At 42.3% G+C, this 22,928-nt stretch overlaps 1 protein-coding gene across 1 annotated transcript in view; it reads left to right on the plus strand.

The window, feature by feature from the left end:
- Positions 1–1,502: 1,502 nt before the first annotated feature.
- LOC115474517 (aldehyde oxidase 1-like) overlaps positions 1,503–22,928 on the plus strand; it is a 221,257-nt gene continuing 199,831 nt past the window's right edge. The window contains exons 1-2 of the mRNA XM_030210007.1: positions 1,503–1,674; positions 4,674–4,731. Of these exons, the coding sequence (XP_030065867.1) occupies positions 1,621–1,674; positions 4,674–4,731 (112 nt within the window). The 5' untranslated portion in view covers positions 1,503–1,620. The remainder of the gene's footprint in view (positions 1,675–4,673; positions 4,732–22,928) is intronic.

A 22,928-nucleotide genomic window follows, 5' to 3' on the forward strand; every position in this document is an offset into this window, starting at 1 on the left:
TAACGGGAGGTCATTCCCAATTCCCTCTGGTGGTCATCTAGTCATTTCGGGCACCTTTTTGTGCATTATTTGTAAAAAAAAACCACATCCGGGTGAAAACGTCCAAGTTTTACTTCAGAACGTCCCTGTTTTTTTCGATTATGGGTCAAAGACATCCAAGTGTTAGGCAAACCCAAGTCCCACCTTCACCACGCCTCCGATTCGCCCCATGAGATTTGGACATCCTTGCAATGGACTGCAGTTGGAGATGTCCAAAATTGGGTTTCGATTATACCGATTTGAACGTCTCTGGGAGATGGTCGTCCATGTTCCGATTTATGTCGAAAGATGGATGTCCATCTCTTTCGAAAATGAGCCTGATAGTGAACTAGATTAGCTCTATAGGTCCTGAGTGATTTTTGTAGGTTTTGTATTACAGGTACTTCACAATATGCTTGGGACTGGAGAGGGTTTATATACAGAAATTACACCAAAATCAGAACTCTTTTTGTATGGTGAGTTCCTGGGGAGTAAGGCGTTTATATTTGTTATAAAGCAAAGTTGAAGGATATGTGCCATTTTGGTAATTATTTTGCAGGACACTGTGATGTGCGTTGAGATGTTGACCAGGCTCAAGCAGTTGCGTAGCTACATGGGGCCACAGGGGTCTGGGCCCCCCAATTTCCTCCAGGCCCCTGGTTTTGCTGGTGGGGGTCCCCAACCCCCACCAGCTGAAGCCTTGTCCAGCACCAGTCTCCGGCACCGCCAAGTTGCCTGCCCTGTTGTCTCTTACCCCTTACGTCCTGCACACTCCTTTTAGTGAAATTGTTTCACTTAAAGGAGCATGCAGGACATGAGGAGGAAGAGAGAGCAGGGCAGGCAACGTGGCGGCGCCAGAGAACAGAGCTGGACAAGGCTTCAGCTGGTGAGGGTTGGGGACCCCCGCTAGCCAAGGTACTTTGCTGAAGCAGTGGGTGGGGCGCAGCAGGGCGGCAGGGGGAGCGGCGAGGTGGCGGGGGGGGGGGGGGAGCTCTGGCCCTCTCGCACCTCGAGGTCTGGTTACGCCCCTGGGTTCAAGTCTACTATAATGGCAAAGTTTAAGTTATGGGATAATGCGGCTTTATTTAAAAATGACAGTGAACTTCCGAGTTTCCGTAAGTGTGTATATGGTTTATGTTGATGCATACAGACTGTTTACTTAGAAATCCATCATCAAGTACACTCTAAAGCATTATTTAGGAGTATTCTAAGAACTACTCACACCTATATGCCTAGTTCTCCCCAATGTTAACTCTGGGACCCCTAAAATGTCAGGTCTGGCTATGCCACTGAGCAGCATCACAGTGGTTAAACTCTTGTCATTGTACAGAAGAACAATATTAAAACATAACGATTGCAGAGTCACTCCTGTGCACTTTGTACACCAAGTTTAGTTTATGTTCACCCTCCCATCAACTATGAGCAGGGAGGGCGGGACTCACTTGAAACACTCCTTTCAGAATCCTTCACTGTTCCAATAAAGAGGCTGTGGTAGATTGTAAACAGTTCAATTTTCTAGTCATGACGCAGATGTAATGCTGGTGTTTAACAATTGTCATTTTGAAGTTTAAAAAAAAAGCGACTGCAGCACTACATTGAGACATGGCAACTTCCAGAGGATCAGATGAGCTTATTTTCTTTGTAAATGGGAAGAAGGTATGTTCTCTTTTTTAATTAAGATATATTATATTTTTCCACTGTGCACCATGTAGTGAGGACTTAAAGTTTACAGAGGGTGTGCTTCTTTTTTTCTTCTGCATGCACTTCATAGAATTTGTAAGTATGTCAGCATTAAAGGCTGATATTAGCAGCTACATTTCTAGTCTACTCTATGGATCTGACTTGTCATATCTGTTTCACATGTATCACATGTGCAAAAAGGAAACCCTTGAGGAATCAAGTCCTATATGTTTTAGCTCTTTCTTTACCACAGCCCATGCATCTTTTCTGAATTCAGGAAGTTGGTTTTAATTGTTTTGGAAGGGTGACGTTTTGGCCAGTCCAGAGGAACATACATCACAAAAGCAGTGTGGGATTTGTTGTCCTTGATTCTACCTATTGAAATCAATGCTGCAGGTCTCATAATGCATCAGGATAGTGTAACCTGAATTCCAGGACTGGTGTAAAATCTCCCTCTTGAAACTAGGTATCTTGACAGCCCTGTAAGTATAAGGGGCATTGTTTAAAGCAGTGGCATAGGTAGGTGGGGCCACGGGGACCTGGGCACCCCAAATTTGCTCTGGGCCCCTGGTCCAACGCTGGTCTACTCAGCGCCGCCACATTACCTGTCCTGCTCTCTCTTCCCCTCACGTCGGGCACGCTCCGTTTAGTGAAATTGAGCATACTCAGTTTCACTAAAAGGAGCGTGCTGATATGAGGGGAAGAGAGAACGGGCAGGCAATGCGGCAGCGCCGGAAACCAGCGCTGGACGAAGTCTTCAGCTGGCGAGAGTTGGGGACCCCCACCATCCAAGGTATTTGCGGCAGCGGTGCTTCAGTTGGCGGGGGTTGGGGACCCCCCCAGCCAAGATGTTTACAGCGGTGGCGGAGGGAGGCGGTGAGGTGGAGGTGGTGGGGTGGCAAACAAAATGTGCCCTCCCACTTCGGGCTCTGGCCCCCTTCCACCTCGAGGTCTGGCTACGCCCCTGGTTTAAAGATAACCATGGAATGCTGCTATAATTTTTTTCTCTGTGTGATGGAAGAGGGGATAATGGTGGTAGCAGTGTGGTGAGAGGCTTGGCAGAGAAGCAGCAGGAGTCTATGTAGTAACAGGAGACACCTGCATCTAATTCAGGTAAAGATGGAAGAAACTGTTTTTCTATCACAATTTAACAATACCCTTAGTAACTATCTTTAGCAATTAAAAGGATAATTTAAGAAATGCATTGCCTTTAAAAATTATTTAAAGAAAGATAACTATTACTGTGCTAAGAAAAAGTTACTTAGAAGGTATTGTAGATTAAATTTTGATTCACTGAGGGTGAATGGCAGAGAGGAAATCTGAACTCACTATGAAGGAACCTGCAAATCCTCAAGAGCTAATCTATCATGTCCTCTTGATGAAAACATTTTGTTGGTCCCACAAAAGCCATCACAATCTCCAAACCACCCAAATATAGCAGAACAGATAAAAGTAACTTTCTATGTACATTTCAAATTACGTGCTACTGACAGCATAATTTCTTTTGACCTTGACTTTCTGAAAAGTAAATGCAGCAAGATTATTTGAATGTAAATTACTGAAGATTAAAACATTATTAAACAGTTATAAAGTTGATTGTGCTAATGTAGAAGAGGGGACCACTTGCTGCTGCTCCCACATCTTTGGAGATTGACTCCCCTCACTTTGGGGACCTTTTCAGAATTATTGCATGGTGACCAATAATTTGTACTGCTGCCACTGTAAGGAAAAATAATTAATCAAACCTGCTATGCATTCAGTCTGAAATGTGGCCTATTCTGGTAGCTCTCTGACTGACTCCTGCAAGGTCTAATCAGTCAGCTTGTGCCTCAAGGGCTGCTTTCTAATTGGTCCTGATGAAGAAAGCTGTGAGCAACTAACCCCCAAATCCATTCAAATCATAATGACAATTTTTCTTTTATTCATTGACTTGCAGTGATTCATTTTAATATTAATGAGCTGCTTTGTGTGCATAAAGGTAAAGCAGCTCATTTAGCTTTTTTTTTTTTTTTTTTGCATTAGTCTGTGAGAAATCTGTGTAAACGGTTCAAACTTGCTATAGTGTGTTAATGAGTATTAACATGGTTTACACAAGCATTTATGTTTATTAAAATTTGATATACTATTGCTGCTAGAGTAACTCTAGTCAGCTCAATAGCAGTCATAAAGGGGTCCTTTTACTATACTGCGGCAAAAAGTGGCCTGCGCTGGTTTGGACGTGTGAAATTAGCGCATGCTGGGTCATTTTTTACCACAGCAGGTAAAAAGGCCTTTTTAAAGTGAGGCAGTAAATGGCCACGCGCTAATATTAAAAATAGCGTGTGGCTATTTACTGCCTGAGCCCTATTTATATCACACTGCCGATTACCACCGGGAATGCCCCCCACAGTAGAAAATAGAAAATGATTTTCTACAGTGGGAAATAGTACTTGCCAACGTCGGAATTACCTCGGGGCATCCGTGCTACCCCAGGAGTAGTGTCAATTTGGCATGTGCTATCCATACGTTAGCCCTACCACAGCTTAGTAAAAGGGCCCCTTAGTTAATCAGTCAACTTTGTTTGGCTACTTTAAGCGTGATATTCAGCCTCAATGAACTTGAGCTGGACCTGTATGGTACAGTGGTCCCAGGAAATCCCAGCCAAAGGTTTTTTGTAATTTAAGGCCTGATTTCATAACAGGATACCTATGTATGAAATCCATAAGGTACTTTTATAAACTAGGCACCCAGAACTAGCCAGTGGTAGAACCATGAAATCACCCCTCTTAATACCGCTAGGTCTAGCTAGAAACATTTTAGATTATAGAAGTATGCTTCTCATGTAGGCAGCACCAAGAAAAATTCCTGGTTGTGAAAATTGTCGAACTACTTCCTCTTCTCCACCTGGGTGCCATGAATGTTATCAGAATTAATATATGTTGTTTACTGCATGATGCATAGTTAACTTCAGTAATTTTTCACCCTTACTAATACAGATAATCGAGAAAAATGCAGATCCTGAAGAGATGCTACTGTCCTATTTGAGAAAGAAACGTATCCTTTCTGCATTTTATGTATTGGGTGTATATTGAATTGAAATGGCAGATCAGCCAGATTTTAAAATCAAAAGTTAAGTAAAATGCAATCCAATTTGCCGCTAAAGTAGATATGTGGGGAATAATTGTATCACTCACAATCAAAGTGGATACTTTATATAGATACCAAGTACAAAAAACTAAGTTAAAAAAAACGAAGGGAAAAAATGGCCTCAGAAAGTCCGTGGTAATACAGCACCCTACAGACTGGTCTGTGCTATGCTGATTAAAGCAATACTCATTCAGACCACATTATATCTTTGGCCAGAAAAAGACCCTTAATCCTATCAATTTTTATTCACAATTTATATTTAACTTATTTTTCATTCTTTTTTTTAGAAAAAAAAAACATAGCATACTTATCCTTCCATAACACTTTTAACCTTCGTAGCGGACTCAGTTTCCTGACAGCACCCATTTCACTACCACGGAGAAAGCTGTTGAAACGCTGTATCCCTGAGGAAGCTTGGTGGTGAAAAGGGTCCCATTGGGAAATTAAGTGCACTATAAAGGTTAAAAGCATTATGGAAAGGTAAGTGTGCATGTTTTTTTTTTAAAGAAAGAATGAAAAATAAGTTAAATATAAATTGTGAATAAAAATTGATAGGATTAAGGGTTTTTTGAGGCCGATGTTAGAACATGGTCTGAATGAGTATTGTTTTAATCAGAATAGCACAAATCAGTCCGTAGGGTGCTGTATTACCACGGACTTTCTAAGGCCTTTTCCCCTTAGTGTTTTTTAACTTAGTTTTTTGTACTTGGTATCTATATAAAGCATCCACTTTGATTGTGAGTTTTGTCTAACAGATATGTGGATTGAGTTTCAAGTTTTGTTTAAAGGAATAATTGTATGACAGAGCCCTTATAAAAATTTCCAAAAATGCACTAAGGGGCTCTTTTACTAAGCTGCAGTAAAAGGGGCCCTGTGCTAGCGGTAGTGTATGTTTTTGCCTTGCGCCAGGGCCACTTTTATCGCAGAGGGTGAAAATAACCAAAAATGAAATGGTTGTGCAGTAAGTTCACACTTGCCATGTGGCCATTTCGGGGGTGGGGGGGAGCACTTACCACCAACCATTGAGGATTCCTGCGCTAACCTGGCGGTAACCGAGCAGCACATGATGCTGCCTGATTACCGCCAGGTAACCCCTTACGGAAATATTTTTTTTCAATATTTCTGCTAGCATTGGAAATGGCATGCACTGGGGGTGGAACTACCTCTGGCCACCCGCATTGGGCCGGCAGTAGCTCCAAGTTGCCATGTGACAACCCTTTAGTAAAAGGGACCCTTATTTTGTACCTTTTTTATAAAGTCTAAAGAACAAAAACAAACTCAGCAAGTACGAAAAAATATATCCCAATAATAAAAAGCTTCCTACAAGGGAAACGGAATGGGACTTGATATACCATCTTTCTGTGGTTTTTGCACTATATTCAAAGTGATTTACATAGTACATACAGGTACTTATTTGTACCGGGGGCAATGGAGGGTTAAGTGACTTGCCTAGAGTCACAAGGAGTTGCAGTGGGAATTGAACCCAGTTCCCTAGAATCAAAGTCTGCTGCACTAACCACTAGGCTACTCCTCCACAAAATAAAAATAATATGAAAAGGAGATCCTCAGTATGCAGGATTATTATAGAGGACTACATTAGTGTTCATTTATAGCCCATGTCAATCATAGGATCCCCATTTCCTCTGCATTATTCCCCAGATTCTATATATGGCAACCATATTTGGGCATGCTTCTGAGATGCACGTGCAATTTAATTGGCTAACAAGCTGTTAACTATCAAATTGGATGCTATCAACCAATTATTGATGTTAATTGGCATCAAATTGTGCATGGTATTCTATAACGCTGCGTGCCTAAATCCCATTGCATGCAACCACAAAGGGGTGTGGCCGTGGGAGAGGTATGAGGGGGTCAGGGGAATTCCAAACAGTTATGCGCAGTGTTACAGAATAATGGGTCTCCATGCCCACCTTGGACAACAGGATTTATACCAGGTTTCAGCAGGCAGAAATCTGGCACCCAGAGTTGGGCACAAGAATCGGCAATAAGCACTGTTCTATAAGAGGGTGCTTCCTAGATGCCAACCAAAACCAGGGTTCTCAGTTTTGACTGAAACTGAATCAGTAGCCAACATTTGGTGTTTGATTTCGGCCGATACTGAACCCAAAACCAAAAGCAACACCTCCTCCACCCTCTCCCCCCCCCAGCAAACAGAGGGTCTTCCTGAGCTGCTGGGAGGGACGAGGATGCAAGTCCATTGCCAGTACTGTCACTGCTGAGGGATGCCACTAATATCCACCGCCTCACCCTCACAGATACTTGGGCCCCTGTCCACCTGAAGGCCCTCCCTGGGTCTACCTTTAACTTCTCTTGTAGCCTAGTGTCCTCTTTGAGGCAGAATCTAACCCAATCGCTCCTGCCCCCAACCTGTTCCTCCATCAAAATGGCTGCCAAAAGTTTCTACAGCCTTTATATGCTAGTTTTGTCTCCAATGCTCCAACTCAACTGTGTTGGAATCCATTGGATTGATAGCAGTGCTTGTTAACACAGAAACATTCACTGAGTTGGAGCACGGTAATAGATAAATGGCTGTTAATCCAGGACAACAGTGGGATATAAAAGTTGTAGACACAGATTTCTATGATGCCAGCACTGATCTTATGGTGCAATGTGATGCTAGCTAGCATGGTCTAGGGGCCTCCCTTTTGCAAAATGGAAAACCTCTTGCATATGTATCCTTTTCATTGACAAAACAATTCCCAAATTGAGAAAGAGTTTTCAGCTTTTTATTATTTAGCCCCCAAACTGTGGAATGATCTGCTCCCATGCATTCACTCTGAGCAATCTGTCCCAGCCTTTAAGAAGGCTTTAAAGACCCACATTTTTTACTCTGGCCTTTGATGTGGTCTGTTGATTTCATAGAACCAGGATGTCTTGCTCTGTGAGTGACTGGCATGTGTTTGTTCTTGATATGAGTGTTGAGCTGTTTCCTATCAACTTTCTGGCATTCCTTTCCTGCATGTTAATTTAAACCTGGTATATTTGTAAACCACCAAGACCTGCCTATTGGAATAGGCAGTATACAACAAGCTCTAAGTAAACAATAAACAATATATCTACACTAGATATGTGACTGTTCAAACTGATTAGAAGCCACTGGCCTCCATCTTCAGTAAAACCTTGGCCACTGCACCTAAATGACTACAGAGTGATGATTTGCCTTCAGACATATACCTTTTAACTGCAGTACACACCAGGAAACAAAGTGGTCACTGCTGATATACTAAGCCAGGCTTTTCCACTGACAACCCAACGTGGGTCACAGTTGGAGATTTTTATGGAAGAATTGACCTTACTGATCAATGAGGCATCTCACTTGGAGATAAAGCTGGTCACGGTGCCTGACATGAAAGATATTATTCGGTGAGATGGAGAAAGCGATGAAGTCTACCAGGGTGTGAAACAGCAGATCTGGAGAGGATGGCCCATTAAAGATGAGATGTTGCTGCCAAAGATTAGACATTTTCACAATTTCTACTCAAAGTCTTCCATGAACACGCCTCTATGCGGATTGCATAAAGTATGTGGCATCTTGGCACATTATTACGAGTGTTACCCCTTGGGCACTTTTATAAAAGCTATTTGATGCATGAAAAATCCTCTACAAAACTAGCTTTTGAAGCCACAAGAATGCTGGGAACAGCTCTTTTCGAAAGAGGACTAGGAAACATGAGGATTATACCTAGTTTCAAACTATGGCAAGAAATCAGAGATTGTCACATAAGAAACAATACACACCCACTTAGGGTCTGATTCGTTAAGATCTCTTCTCCATATACTGTACACAAAATAGGAGAAAAGCGTTAGTATAATGTGCTGTTCAGAACTGTATTCAGTAAATATTTCTCTCATAGGAACAGAATGGGGAAAAGCCATGTATAAATAAAAGCTTATGCAGATAAGCCGCTATTGAAGTCTGAAGACTGGCTTCAAAATATGACATTAATGGATATATCTGTAAGGTTATGTCAGGACATTCAAAAAGTATTGCACAATTACTTCTGACTAAAAGTAATTGTGCAATACAGGCACAGCTGGCCAGACATAGCATAAGTATATGCCAAAGCCTTCATGGTTCAGTGGAGATAAATGAACATCAGATATCTTAAAGCCCAACCAATGTTCCCAGAACCTTGGCATCTAACAAGTGCATCATACTGGTCTCCATTTCATGCCAGACCAAAGTTTTTTAGTTACCTCTGTGGAGAGTCATCATGGGGTGATTTTGTAGCTGTGAAAATAGATAAAACGTATATGCATACTTTTCCTTGTGGAGGCTTTGAAAAAATTTTCAAAATGTAAGAATGTGTGTGCATCCACTGTGAAAATTTCCCTAGGGAATTATGCACTTACATTTATACCTGTTGTTTATCATGCATGAACTTTCATGGTTAAGTTTCAAACACATGCATGTGTTTTCAAAAGCCTGTGCATAAATTCAAGCCCTAACCAACCCAATCTCCAGGAATGCCTCTGCTCATTCTGAATAAACTTATATGCATGATAGACTATACATACATAAGGTTACCCACACATGGGGCAATTCTGCGACCTAGGCACTAATATATACATGCGTGTAATACACATAAATGTTTAGAATTTATGCACAGATGTGCACACATACATGTAAATGTTAGTATGTTGCTTAAGTCCTATTCAACAAATGCTGATGACTTACATATCACTTATTTGCAAGGGGTTGTACACAGGGGCAGAACATAGGCGGCAGGGGTGGACTGAGGGTGGTCTGATCCCCCTGCCCAGCCACTGCCCGACACCCCCCTGCCACCGCAGCCAACGCCCCGCTGCCCCGGGCCTACCTGAGGGGTCCTGGTGGTCTGGTGGACTCAGCCGGGGGGGGGGGCATGTTCTTTCCTGCCCACTGAACTGCCACTATTCCCCTGCTTACTAGCGCCGCTGTGTTTTCAAAATGGCGGCGAGACTTCCCAAGGTAGTCTCACGGGTCTTGACAGTCCCGTGAGACTTCCACAGGGAGTCTCGGGTGCCATTTTTGAAATACGGTGGTGTGGGCAATAGCTGCAGCACAGTGGGTCGGGCAGGAAAGTACAAGTTTCCTACCCCCCCTGCAGAGGCCACTGGATCACCAGTGGCACATCTTTCAAGGTAGGACTGGGGAGGGCTGTAGTGTGTGCCGGGCATTCAGGCAGAGCCTCTGGGCCCTTGAGCACTGCCTGGTTGACTAAATGGTCAGTCCACCCCTGACAGGGGGGACATAGTCAGGGTTCCCACTTACATATGTAACTTATGTAAGTTAAGTGGATAGCTGCCACACCTAGATGATCACATGTAACTGCAGCTTTTTGTAGGGATTGCCTGAAAATTTTGGTTTCATTTCATTTTTCCCATGTCGCTTGCAGCATTTTTTTTGTTACATTTGTACCCTGTGCTTTCCCACTCATGGCAGGCTCAATGTGGCTTACATATTGTATACAGGTACTTATTTGTACCTGGGGCAATGGAGGGTTAAGTGACTTGCCCAGAGTCACAAGGAGCTGCCTGTGCCTGAAGTGGGAATTGAACTCAGTTCCCCAGGACCAAAGTCCACCACCCTAAACACTAGGCCACTCCTCCACTCATTGTTAGTTTAGTTTTGGTTAGTCTTCATTTTAAGTGTGTGTCCTCTTTGTACATAGTGCACTTTCTTTGCAAAGAAGGTGCACCATTATCAGTAAATGAACCCCCCCCCCCTCCACAAAGGGACCACTTTACTAAACTGCATTAACCCCCGGATTCTATATAGCGCATCTAGCATTCCATGCCAAAATCCAAGCATATTCTATAACAATGCTTGTAACTTAATTGGCTTAACACGTTAACAGCACTTAACAAGCAATAATGAGAACTAATTGGCAACAATTAGAATTTATGTGCACAACTTGTTAAGCATTTTCTGTAATGCACTGCGCCTAACTTTTAATGTACACAGGCAAAAAAGGGCATGGTTATGGGTGGGGAAATGGGCATTTCATGGGCATTTCAAAATTTACGTGCACTCTTATAGAATATGGCCCTCTGCGCCTAAATCTATGTGCCGGGATTTACGCCATGTTTTCATTGGTGTAAATAGAGGCACCTAGTTTTAGGCACTAGGATACCAACTAAGCGTACTCTATATACCGCGCTTAAATCTAGGTGCCGCCTAACGATTACTCTTAGGTGGAAATGTTTTCCGCGCCAATTTTTTAGGTGCCACATATAGAATCTGGTCCTAAGTGCTAACACGTACTTAGCATGGGAAAAAAGGCTTACTGTAAAATCCATTAAAGTGTTTTACGGTAATTTGCCTGTCAGTGCATACTAATTACATGCTATTTAATATTTTTTTACAGTTTTTCAGGAGAGGGGTGTCATTGGTGGGGAATGAGCATAGAAGCATTTTCAGGTAGCTTATTCTGATTAGCACGTGCTAACTGGATAATATGGATTTAACGCAGGAGCACTTATTGCCTTGAAATAGGAGGTGGTAAATGCTCCCATGTTATTTTTTTGTAAGCCCCGTGCGCTAATGCAAAACAAGAGAAAAAATCCTTAATATGTTGCCATAGTAAATCTGGCTTAGTGCATGGGAAAGTGCCGCATTAGCATGCTCCAAGCCCAGATTGTGCTTTAGTAAAATGGTCCCAAAATGTGTGTTTTTTTTCTGCTCAATTTTGTTTATTAACGATATGGCATATGGGATATGTTGTTGATATTTGCTATGTCATTGTAAATAACAATTATGAAATAACAAAAAAACAATCATGCCACAAGCATGAGAAGTGTATTATAGTATGAGGTACTAGGAGGAAAAAGCCTCAGTTGACCCAGACCAGCTTCATAGGCTATGGTCTATATGACAGTGGCGTAGCCAGACTGCCAATTTTGGATGGGCCTGAACCCAAAGTGGGTGGGCACAAAATTTTCTCTCTACCCCCCTCCCCCAGCAAAATTTAGTCACGCTAATCAGATGCATTTGTCACACAGGGTAAAGTGCTGCTTTTCAGTGCATCAGATTTCAGAAAATTTATTTAATAGCCTAACACCCTTTTCAGTGAGCTTTCAGAGGCCAAAACCTCCTGCCGCAGGTGAGTATAATGCTGTTACGGTATCCTCGCCTGACCTAAGGAAGGAAGTATTGGTCTCTGAAACTTCATTAACACAGGTACCATATTACTTTATCCTAAATTAAAAATAAAATTATTTTCTTTACCTTTCTTGTATGGCCATTTACTTTTTCTCATTGTGTCGCTCCCAGTCTCTAGATTCTGCTTTCCTTCGTTTTCACTTAACTCTTCTGCCACGGTTTCCTGGCCATTTCTCATTTTTCTCTCCTTTTTCTTTGCTTTCTTCAATATTTTTCTGCCTCTCTCTCTCTCTCTCTCTCTCTGTCCTGATTTAATTCATTCTTACTATCCATTCTTTAATTTCTTTACTTATGGCTTTTCATCTTTTTCTCACCCTTGTTCTCCCCATGCCCCTTCCTCTTATTCTCCAGTCTTTCACTACTCTCCTTTTCCATCCAGCAGCTCTCTTCTTTCTCTCCCCATCCTTCCAGTCTCTCCTCTCTCGCCCCATCCTTCCAGTAGTCTCCCCTCTTTCTTTCTGCATCCTTCCGTCCAGTGTCACCTCTTTCTCCCTACCCTTCCATCCAGCGTCTTCCCTCTTTCTCTCCCCATCCTTCCATCCATCTACCCTCTCTCCTGATCCTTCCATCTAATGTCTCTCTCTCCCTCTTTCTAACCAGTGTCTCTGTATCACTCTACCCTTTTCTGTTCAGTGTCCCTTCTCTCTCCACATCCTTCCAGTCTCTCCCCTTTCTCTCTGCATCCTTCCAGTTTCTCCCCTTTCTCTCCCATCCTTCCATCCAGAGTCTCTCTCCCCATCCATCCGTTTTCCCTCTTTCTCTCCCCATCCTTCCGTTTTCCCTCTTTCTCTGCCATCCTTCCATCTGTTTTCTATCTTTTCTCCCCATCTTTCCATCTATTTTCCCTCTTTCTCCCCATCCTTCCATGTTTTCCCTCTTTCTCTGCCATCCTTCCATGTTTTCCCTCATTCTCTGCCATCCTTCCATCTATTTTCCCTCTTTTCCCCCATCCTTCCATGTTTTCCCTCTTTCTCCCCATCCTTCCATGTTTTCCCTCATTCTCTGCCATCCTTCCATGTTTTCCCTCATTCTCTGCCATCCTTCCATCTGTTTTCCCTCTTTCTCCCCATCCTTCCATGTTTTCCCTCTTTCTCTCCATCCTTCCATGTTTTCCCTCATTCTCTGCCATCCTTCCAGTCTCTCCCCTTTCTCTCTGCATCCTTCCAGTTTCTCCCCTTTCTCTCCCCATCCTTCCATCCAGAGTCTCTCTCCCCATCCATCCGTTTTCCCTCTTTCTCTCCCCATCCTTCCATCTGTTTTCCCTCTTTCTCTGCCATCCTTCCATCTGTTTTCTATCTTTTCTCCCCATCTTTCCATCTATTTTCCCTCTTTCTCCCCATCCTTCCATGTTTTCCCTCTTTCTCTGCCATCCTTCCATGTTTTCCCTCATTCTCTGCCATCCTTCCATCTGTTTTCCCTCTTTTCCCCCATCCTTCCATGTTTTCCCTCTTTCTCCCCATCCTTCCATGTTTCCTTCATTCTCTGCCATCCTTCCATGTTTTCCCTCATTCTCTGCCATCCTTCCATCTGTTTTCCCTCTTTTTCCCCATCCTTCCATGTTTTCCCTCTTTCTCCCCATCCTTCCATGTTTTCCCTCATTCTCTGCCATCCTTCCATCTGTTTTCCCTCTTTTTCTCCCCATTCTTCCATGTTTTCCCTCTTTTCTTCGACGAGGCCCGCCCTGCATGCCAGCGCCAGCCAGCCCCAGCTCCCATTGCCGGCCACTGCTGCTTTTCCTGTTGAGCAGCAGGGCCGGCGCTACAAAAAGAAGCGCTAACGGCGCTAAGAACTGCAGTGACGTAGGAGACGGGAGGAGCCTGCGAGCCAGCAGCCAATGCCTCAAGGCTGCCTAGACAGTGCCTGCCGGTGCCGCGCTTTTTTTTTTTTTTTTAAACATTTTTCGTCCTTAGCAGTGTTGCCAGGTGGGCGGTTTTCCGCGACCCGCCGCGGGAAATTTTTGCCTGCGGCGGGTTGCAGTTTTTTGGGCTTCTTTTGGGTCTTTTGGGCGGTTTTTAAAGCAGTTTTTTCAGCCGCGGGGGCGGGGTTAGTGACGTTTTGGGTGGGGTTAGTGATGTTCTGGGCGGGGCCGATGACAGGGGAGGCAGGGCCGATGACCGGGGAGGCGGGGCTGGTGACGGCGGTGATGACGCGGGGGTGGGGGTGTCAGGGGCGGGGTTTGACTTTGGGCGGGTTTTGGGCTGGATTTGGGCTCGTTTGGGTGGGAAAAAATTTTTCCACCTGGCAACCCTGGTCCTTAGCGCCGTTAGCGCTTCTTCTTTTGTAGCGCCGGCCCTGCTGCTCAACAGGAAAAGCAGCAGTGGCCAGCAATGGGTGCTGGGGCTGGCGCTGGGCGGGCCTGGGCTGAAATTGGGTGGGCCTGGGCCCAGCCAGGCCCACCCGTAACTACGCCCCTGCTATATGGGCTCTGCGTCTCAGTCATTGACATAAAAAACCTGTGTCTTTATTGTCACAATTAAAAAAAACTCCTTATCAACAGTTAATCAAACAAGTAGCTTAATATCTTCTCCCACCGCATCAGTCCGACAGTAGCCAGCATTTTGCTATCTGTGTCAGGGATCTGCGGTGCTCAATACACAGGAGCCAGGGATTTGCAGAAAACAAAAAAGTATGATCTTCTACTCTAATAAAACTGTTCTAGAGCTTCTAAACAAATCTTCTTACTTTGACAAATAGAAGTGCTCAGCTTATGCTGCTGCTCTCACTTCTCGGACAATATCCCATTCACTTGTGTTCGTTTTCAAATATCGAACATCATTCCTTGGGAACCAATCATGGAACTGAATACACAGTGACACAATTCTACTCATTCCAATCACAAACAAGAGCGGGAAAATTCAAAAGAAGTGATGCCATTCAGTTTTTGCATTTAAGCCCGTAGGCTCAAAAGACTTCAACTTAAAAATCCACCACCGCTCTGCTTGCAACAGTCACCGCCTTCTGTCTCCTCCTCATGGATTCTGTGATATCCATTCTAAAGCGATGCAGAACTCATGCCCAACCATATTACATATTACTCTTTATGTGTCTGAATAGTACTTTTATATTCTAATAATCTCAATTTTAAAGGTCCAGACATCTGCCCCACATACTATTTCCTGTATGGGCATTGAATACAATAGACCACATAAGACGTCATGCAGGTAGTGTTCACTCGTTGCTTAAATAACATCCCATGTCTAGTCTTTCTTTAACCACAGCATTGGGTTTTCTCAGTTATGAAGAGATGTTCACCTGGAGCACAGATCCAACTCATCACACTGAGACTTTCTATAAAAGCAACTGAAACCTGTCTGGACATTCCTTTTTTGAGCCCTAGACACTTCTGGTACTAGATTCTGATCTCTCCATATGTTGATCCCCTTGGATCTTGAACACCTCTTTCTCCCTTGTTTAACCTTGTAGCTTGATTAAACTTAGCTGCTTTATGAGATAGCAGTGTTTCCAGAGTGGTGATTTAGCTGTTCCGCAGGCTGTGCCTGAGCCCCTTTTGGATTTCCACAGTCTCAGCGGCTTCCCTGGACTCCTTTGGATTAAAGCAAGGCACCTGGTCTCAGTTTAGAAGACTATTTATTCTTCCCTCTAAAATCACAGATGGAGATGTCCCTGCTCAAGACTAGTAGGCTGCCCCATCATCCATGACTTTAAAAAATGATAAATCAGATTAGGAGCAGAGACTTCAGAATGTTCCCCTGAGTGGGTAGAGAAGGCCCATTGCAATGATCCTTTTACATGGATATAGCTATTGTTCACTTACTACTAATCATTTCTATAAGGCTATTAGACTTACAAAGCTCTGTACACATTATGGACTAGATTCTATATATCACGCCTTAAAAATCAGCGCTGAAATGAAATACACCTAGATGCCTAAATTTCTGCGCGGTTTATAAAATGTGCCGAGAGCCCATCCGTGCAACTAAATTTAGTCATGGGCAGTTATACCAAGAAAAACTTGCTGTAAATGCTAATGCCTAAATTAGGAATGGACTGGATGTATTCTATAACAATGCACATAGATTTTAGAAGCACCCACAACCTGCTTGTTCCATGCTCCCTTTGCAACTATGCAACTTAGAATTTAGGCGCATCACATTACAGAATATACTTAGGCAGTTGTGCACATAAATTCTAATTAATGCCAATAATTGCTTGTTAATTAGCAATTATCTGCACATTAAATAAAGTCATGCTATATAGAATCCAGGGGTATATGCAGGTACTTTGTCCCTAGAGGGTTCACAATCTAAGTTTTTGTACTTGGGGCAGCAAACGGTTAAGTGACTTGGCCAAGGTCACAAGAAGCTGCAGTGGGAATCAAACCAAGGTTACCTGGATGAAAGCCCACTGCACTAACCATTAGGCTACTCCTCCATTTATCAACAACCAAGGCAGAAGGCCAGGTATTAGTCTCTGCAGAATATAAGCAAGACAACAAAATATAGTTGGAAAGCTATGAGCACAAAAATCTCACAGTCTAAGCAATAAAGTTCCAAATCTGCAAGTCTAAATGGTGGAAGTGGACTTAGATATTGTTGCTATTACAAAGATGTTGTCCAAAGAGTCCCATAAATGGTGCAGAGATGTACTGGTTAAGACAGAAACCACAAAAAAGGTGGATGAGTAGCTCTAATTGTATTGGGTCCAAAAATATGTACAAATTATTACCATATGTTACCAGGCACTTGCAGGGAAACTTAAAGAAAAAGGATGCTCCCACAGCTACAACCTTTGGTTTCAACTGTAGGAAGGACTATATTCTCACCATAAAAAGGAGCTTTACTTTCTGGGGGGGGGGGGGGAGAAATATGTTTTTAAAACGGACATCATCTGTTCTTCATTTTGAAAAACTACTTTGAAAAATAAAGTTGCTCTTTTCATTATAATATTTATTTATTTATTTGTTACATTTGTACCCCACACTTTCCCACTTATAGCAGGTTCAATGCGGCTTACATAGTAGTAGGAGTACAGAGTATAGTGTAGAGAAATATCCTGGGAAGATTCAATAAATTCAGAAATATCTAGGGTATCTGGAAAATTAATTAGGTCAAAATCACCCTAAGAACATATGACTAGCCATACTAGGTCAAACCAATGTCCATCTAGCCCACTATCCTGCTTCCAATAGTGGCCAATCCAGGTCACACATACCTGGCAGAAATCCAATTAGTAACAACATTCCATGCTACCAATCCCGGGGCAAGCAGTGACTTCTCCCGTGTCCATCTCAATAACAGACTATGCACGTTTCCTCCAGGAACTTGTCCAAACCTTTTTTAAACCCAAATACGCTAGCCACTGTTACTACATCATCTGGCAGCGAGTTCCAGAGCTTAACTATTCTTTGAGTGAAAAAATATTTCCTCCTATTTATTTTGAACGTATTTCCATGTAATTTCATGGAGTGTCTCCTGGTCCTTGTACTTTTTGAAAAAGTGAAAAATTGATTCACTTCTACCCCACTCAGGATTTTATAGATTTCAATCATATCCCCCCTTGGCAATCTCTTTTTTGTCGCTGTTCTTTGAACCTTTTTATATTTCTGCTAAATCTTTTTTGTGATACGGTGACCAGAATTGAATGCAATACTCAAGGTGAGGTCTCACCATGGAGTGATACAGAGGCATTATAATATTCTTGGATTTATTTTGTATCCCTTTCCTAATAATTCCTAGCATCCTGTTTGCTTTTTTGGCTGCCGCCACACACTGGCCAGAAAATTTCAGTGTATTGTATTGTCTACAATGACATCTAGAACTTTTTCTTGAGTGCTGACTCCTAAGGTGGACCCTAGCATCAGGTAACTATGATTCAGATTATTCTTCCCAATATACATCACTTTGCATTTGTCTACATTAAATTTCATCTGCCATTTGGATGCCCAGTCTTCCAGTTTCCTAAGGTCTTCCTACAATTTTTCACAGTCCACATGTGTTTCGACAACTTTGAATAGTTTTGTGACATCTGCAAATTCAATCAGCTCACTCATCATTCTGTTTTCCAGATCATTTATAAATATGTTAAATAGCACAGGTCCCAGTACAGATCCCTGTGGCACTGCACTATTCATCCTCCTCCATTGAGAAAAATGGCCATTTAACTCTACCCTCTGTTTTCTGTCCAATAACCAATTTCTAATCCACAGAAGGACATTGCCTCCTACTGTATCTCTTGACTTTTTAATTTTCTCAGGAGTCTCTCATGAGGAACTTTGTCAAAAGCTTTCTGAAAATCCAGACACACTACATCAACCGGCTCACCTTTATCCACATGTTTATTTACGCCTTCAAAGAAATGAAGCAAATTGGTGAGGTAAAACTTCCCTTGCGGAACCCATGCTGACTCTGTCCCATCAAACCATATTTGTCTATGTGTTCAGTGATTTTATTCTTTATAATAGTTTCCACTAGGAATCTTGGGATACTGTTAGAATCATCACCCACTCTGATCCCACAAATTCAAACAACCTTCAAAAATTGTCTGTATCACCTATGGCAGTTATGAAATCTCTCTCCATATATTGAAAAAATGAGTCTGACCACAGTGATCTATGCCATGATAACATCACAACTAGACTACTGTAATGCCCTGTACACTGGCCAAACCAAAAAGAGTCTGTATTAGCTCCAACTAATTCAGAATGCTGCAGCACGACTGATAGAAGGCTGCAAGTGGTGTGACCACATCACACCGTTCCTGCAAAAGCTACATTGGCTACCAGTACCTTGCAGAGCTAAATTTAAAACTTTATGTTTGATTTCCAAAGGTCCTCAGACAATATGGGCCAGAGTACTTAAAGAAAAAGTTAGCCCTTCACACACCTTTTGAGACCTCTAAGGTCCTCTCAAGGATCATCACTATCTGTACCCTCATCACAAGAAATTGTACGGTGATATCTGCCAGCAAGCCTTCTCAGGAGTAGCCCCCACGCTCTGGAATTTACTCCTAGAGGGGCTACGTATAACTCAAGACTATCTCTACTTCAGGAAGCAAGTGAAAGCCTGGCTCTTCTCCCAAGCCTTTAATACGTAGGATGACTGACTATACACTCATTCTGCACCTGTAACTTACATCAGTTCCTTATCTCTTGCTTAATTATACAACTAACTTGCCTTAGCTAACCATCAAATTATTCCAACTGACTCTGTACCATGTATCTTGTTCCCATCATATATCTGCTCTTGGGTAAGCCATATTGTAGAAAATCTTTAGCATCATATCTATGTTAGTTGAATGTTCTAATGCATGCTTATTAGGTGTATCATTAGTATTATGCTAACACTGTATTATATCTCTGGTATTTGAATTCCAGTGCTGTTAAATGTGACTATTTCAAAATAGTTCTATTATTAGGTTTCAATTTACTGTTTTCAAGTTTACCTCATTTTTGTATTTATGTCTCTTGGTTATTTTACTATTGTTATGCTGTTAACAAAATTGTAAGTTCTATGTTAAACTGTACCTGTTGTATACCACCTTGGGTGAATCTCTTCATAAAGGCGGTTAATAAATCCCAATAAATAAATAAATATTTTGCATGGAACTGAAGTCGGGCTTACCAGTCTGTAATTTCCCAGATCACCCCTGGAACCCTTTTTAAAAATCGGTGTCTCATTGGCCACCCTCCAGTCTTCAGGTACTACGGATGATTTCAGTGACAGGTTACAGATCACTAACAACAGATCAGCAATTTCATGTTTGATTTTTTTTCAGTACCCTGGGGTATATGCCATCCAGTCCAGGTAATTTATCACACTTTAACTTGTGAATTTGGCTCAGCACGTCTTCCAGGTTCACTGAGATTTCTTTCAGTTCCTCCGCGACACCCTTGAAAGCTATTTCCGGTACATGTAGATCTCTTACATCTTCTTCCATAAAGACTGAAGCAAATAATAAAGATTACTTATCTCTGGTGAAAATTTCAACAAATCTTTCAAATACATTTTAAAAAGTTCTAAATGTACTAAATAATACGTAACAGGAAATTTTAATAGACGTAAATTATGAGCTTTAGTTTGATTTTCTAGAGCATCCAACTGTAAATGGAGTTGGAAGCTATCTCTATTAACTGCAGCTAATATTGATTGAAAGAAACCATTTGAGAGTCAATATTCCCTAGACATTGTTCAGTTTTAACAAACCTATTATCATATTCAGCCAGCTATGCAGAAGGTTCTTCAGTAAATTCACTTAATTGCACCTCTGCAGAGTGTTCTCAATTCTATTAACTGACCAAACATCCTTAAGAGAAGAAATATCTTCAGAAGAAAGTGAGAAGCATCGACAACCAGAGTAGAGGGAAAAGAAACAGATGATGGCAATTTAACTCTCCAACAGCTGATTCGCTCAACTTAGAGTTAATAGGATTAGGAGAAGGTCCCTTAGTTGGAGTATTCCTGAAGGTCAAATTATCCTTGACAAGTGAAAAACTAATCAACTCATACTAATTCAGGTTGAGAGAGTGGGGTTCAATCACCCAATGAAAGTGAAACTTCAGGAGAAAGAGTGTTGCTCACTGTGCCTGATGGGATACGGCCCTGTAGCTAGTCCCACATGCTGATCCATCGGTCCCTTTATTAAAGTTGTCTTAGCAGTTCCACTTCTTTTCTGCTTTCTATTTGCCCATCAGAAAGGAAAGAATAACATGCTCCTTGGCTCTGAAGAAATGGAACTTGCACTGGTCTTCAGCGCTCTGATGTTCCTTGAGCATTCTGCAGTAGTGACAGCTAGTTGTAGGCTGAGGAAGGACTTCTGATGTCGCCAAGTAATGCAGCTTCCCAGTTCAGTACCTGCAACCTATACAACTCTTCAGTGCTCTGATGTTCCTCCAGAATGAAGAATACTGTAACCTGTCAGAGTGTCAGGCATGGTCTGGCCTAAAATTGCTACCCTTTCAATTGGAAGGCCTCAGTCTTTCAGGAGGAGCTATCCTGTCTCCTGGGGATCTGGTTCCAGTCAATCTGTTCCTAGCTGTGCCTATATGTCTTGTATTCCTAGTTCCTGTGTTTTGATTGGATCAGTGGGGCCACTTTAGGCAAGCTCTGGCATTTCTGCTCCCACCTCTGGGCTTCTTTCTTCTTGTCTTGTTGCTCCTGTCTTGCCTTACTTCCTGATGCCTTAGGATTCCAGCTTCTTGTCAAGTTCTTTGGTTTCAGTAATAATTCTTTGCCCATTTGTGTTGGATGCTCTACTTGGAGGTATATGATATTAAAATTTACCTTGGCCAGGTTTAGTTCTTGTTTAGTAGTATTTCAATTCTAGGAGGTCCCAGTTTAATAGCCACCAATGTCCCAGCTTGGAACTCCATGGCAAGAACTGATTTGGAATACCTTGTCTGCAGAATCAGTAAGAAGTAGAGAGATCATGGGTGCATTTCAAAGGAATTTTTTTGGACAAATGGTGATAGTACCACCAAAAGAAGAAGCAATGCTAGTGCTAGTACTAACAAATGGGATTGATGTATCTAAAGACAAGATAGGTGCCCATTTCAGCACCAATGATCCTCAAACAGTATGGTTTGATGGTTTGCTATAACAGCCAAGATGGCCTGCAGAAGCAACAAGCTCAACATCCTGGATTTCAAAAACGATGACTGGTAAAATGGGGAACTAACTGAAAGAGGATCTGACAAAGAGAGAGAGAGACGCGATAGGTGAAATAGAACATTGTGTTAAGCTAAAAGCTAAAATGCCAATGGAAGTGACTAAAAGCAAAAGGAAAAGGAATGCAATATGGTTCATAAACAAAATAAAAGTAAAATGGGTGACATTGAAAAAATACAGAACATTTCAAAAAGAGGATTACAGAATATTCTTGTGTGGGTTAAAGAGACAAAACCAGGTGACAAAAGCACAGTCAGAAGAAGAGATACCTAAACATGAAAAACAAATAGACAAGACTTTTTCAGGTATACCAGGGAAAGGAGCTGAGACAGAATTGTAAGACTGGGAGGTGCTAAGAAGCAATGTATGGAGAGTGATGAAGAAAACAAGGAAATGCTAAAGAACAATTCCTGTGAAATATTTGTGGAAGAGGATCCTATATATGGACTACAGATTGTTATCAAGGGTAAATATTGGGATGGAAGAATACGGCAACATTCTTGAAATAGAGTGAACAACTTGCAAAACTGAAAGTGGACTAAATCATTGGCAGCAGAAGCTTTTCCAGGCTTGATGTCAGGGGGAGCAGACCTTTTGTAAAATAAGCGCCAGTGCAAGGCTGATGGGCTGATCATTCAAAATCTATTTGGGGGAGCGGCTGCTCCCCTTGCACCCCACCGAGCTATACCTCTGGTTGGCAGGAGAATGAGATGCAGTGGACCACTAGGGCCATGGCTTGAACAATATTTTGCCCGACACAGCATCAATAACTGGGGATTTTGGGGGTGAAGGCTGCAGATTTTGCCTTTCCAACTACAAAAGTGTTGTCCTCCCCTTGCATGAGGCATATGTCTGATCTTCTAGGCCCTTAAAAGTAATGGCCCCAAGTACCTGAAGAATAAGATGATCCTCTACACACCTCCAAAGCCACTAAGGTCCTCTCAAGAGCTATCATTAACCACACCCTTTCCAAAAGACAATATATGATGTGATACCTGCAAGTGCACCTTCTCCAGAGTAGCTCCCACACTCTGGAATGCACTCCCTGAAAGACTCCGCTTAACAGAAGACTATCTCTATTTCAGGAAGCAGGTTAAAGCTTGGCTCTTTAACCAGGCCTTTAATGGAAGAAGTAACTAACTTGTTAGTCTCACTCACACACACAAGAAGTGACACAGGCTGCACATACTGCAGCAGGACATGTTTTTCCATTCCTACCCTACCTGAGATAATATTTAACCATGTCTCTGACGTCATGCGCAACTTTCTTTAAATTAATCTCACTCATATACACAAGGAGTGACGCAGGCTGCACA

This window comes from Microcaecilia unicolor, chromosome 7 (genome assembly GCF_901765095.1).
Source record: "Microcaecilia unicolor chromosome 7, aMicUni1.1, whole genome shotgun sequence".
Classification (NCBI taxonomy): Eukaryota; Metazoa; Chordata; class Amphibia; order Gymnophiona; family Siphonopidae; genus Microcaecilia; species Microcaecilia unicolor.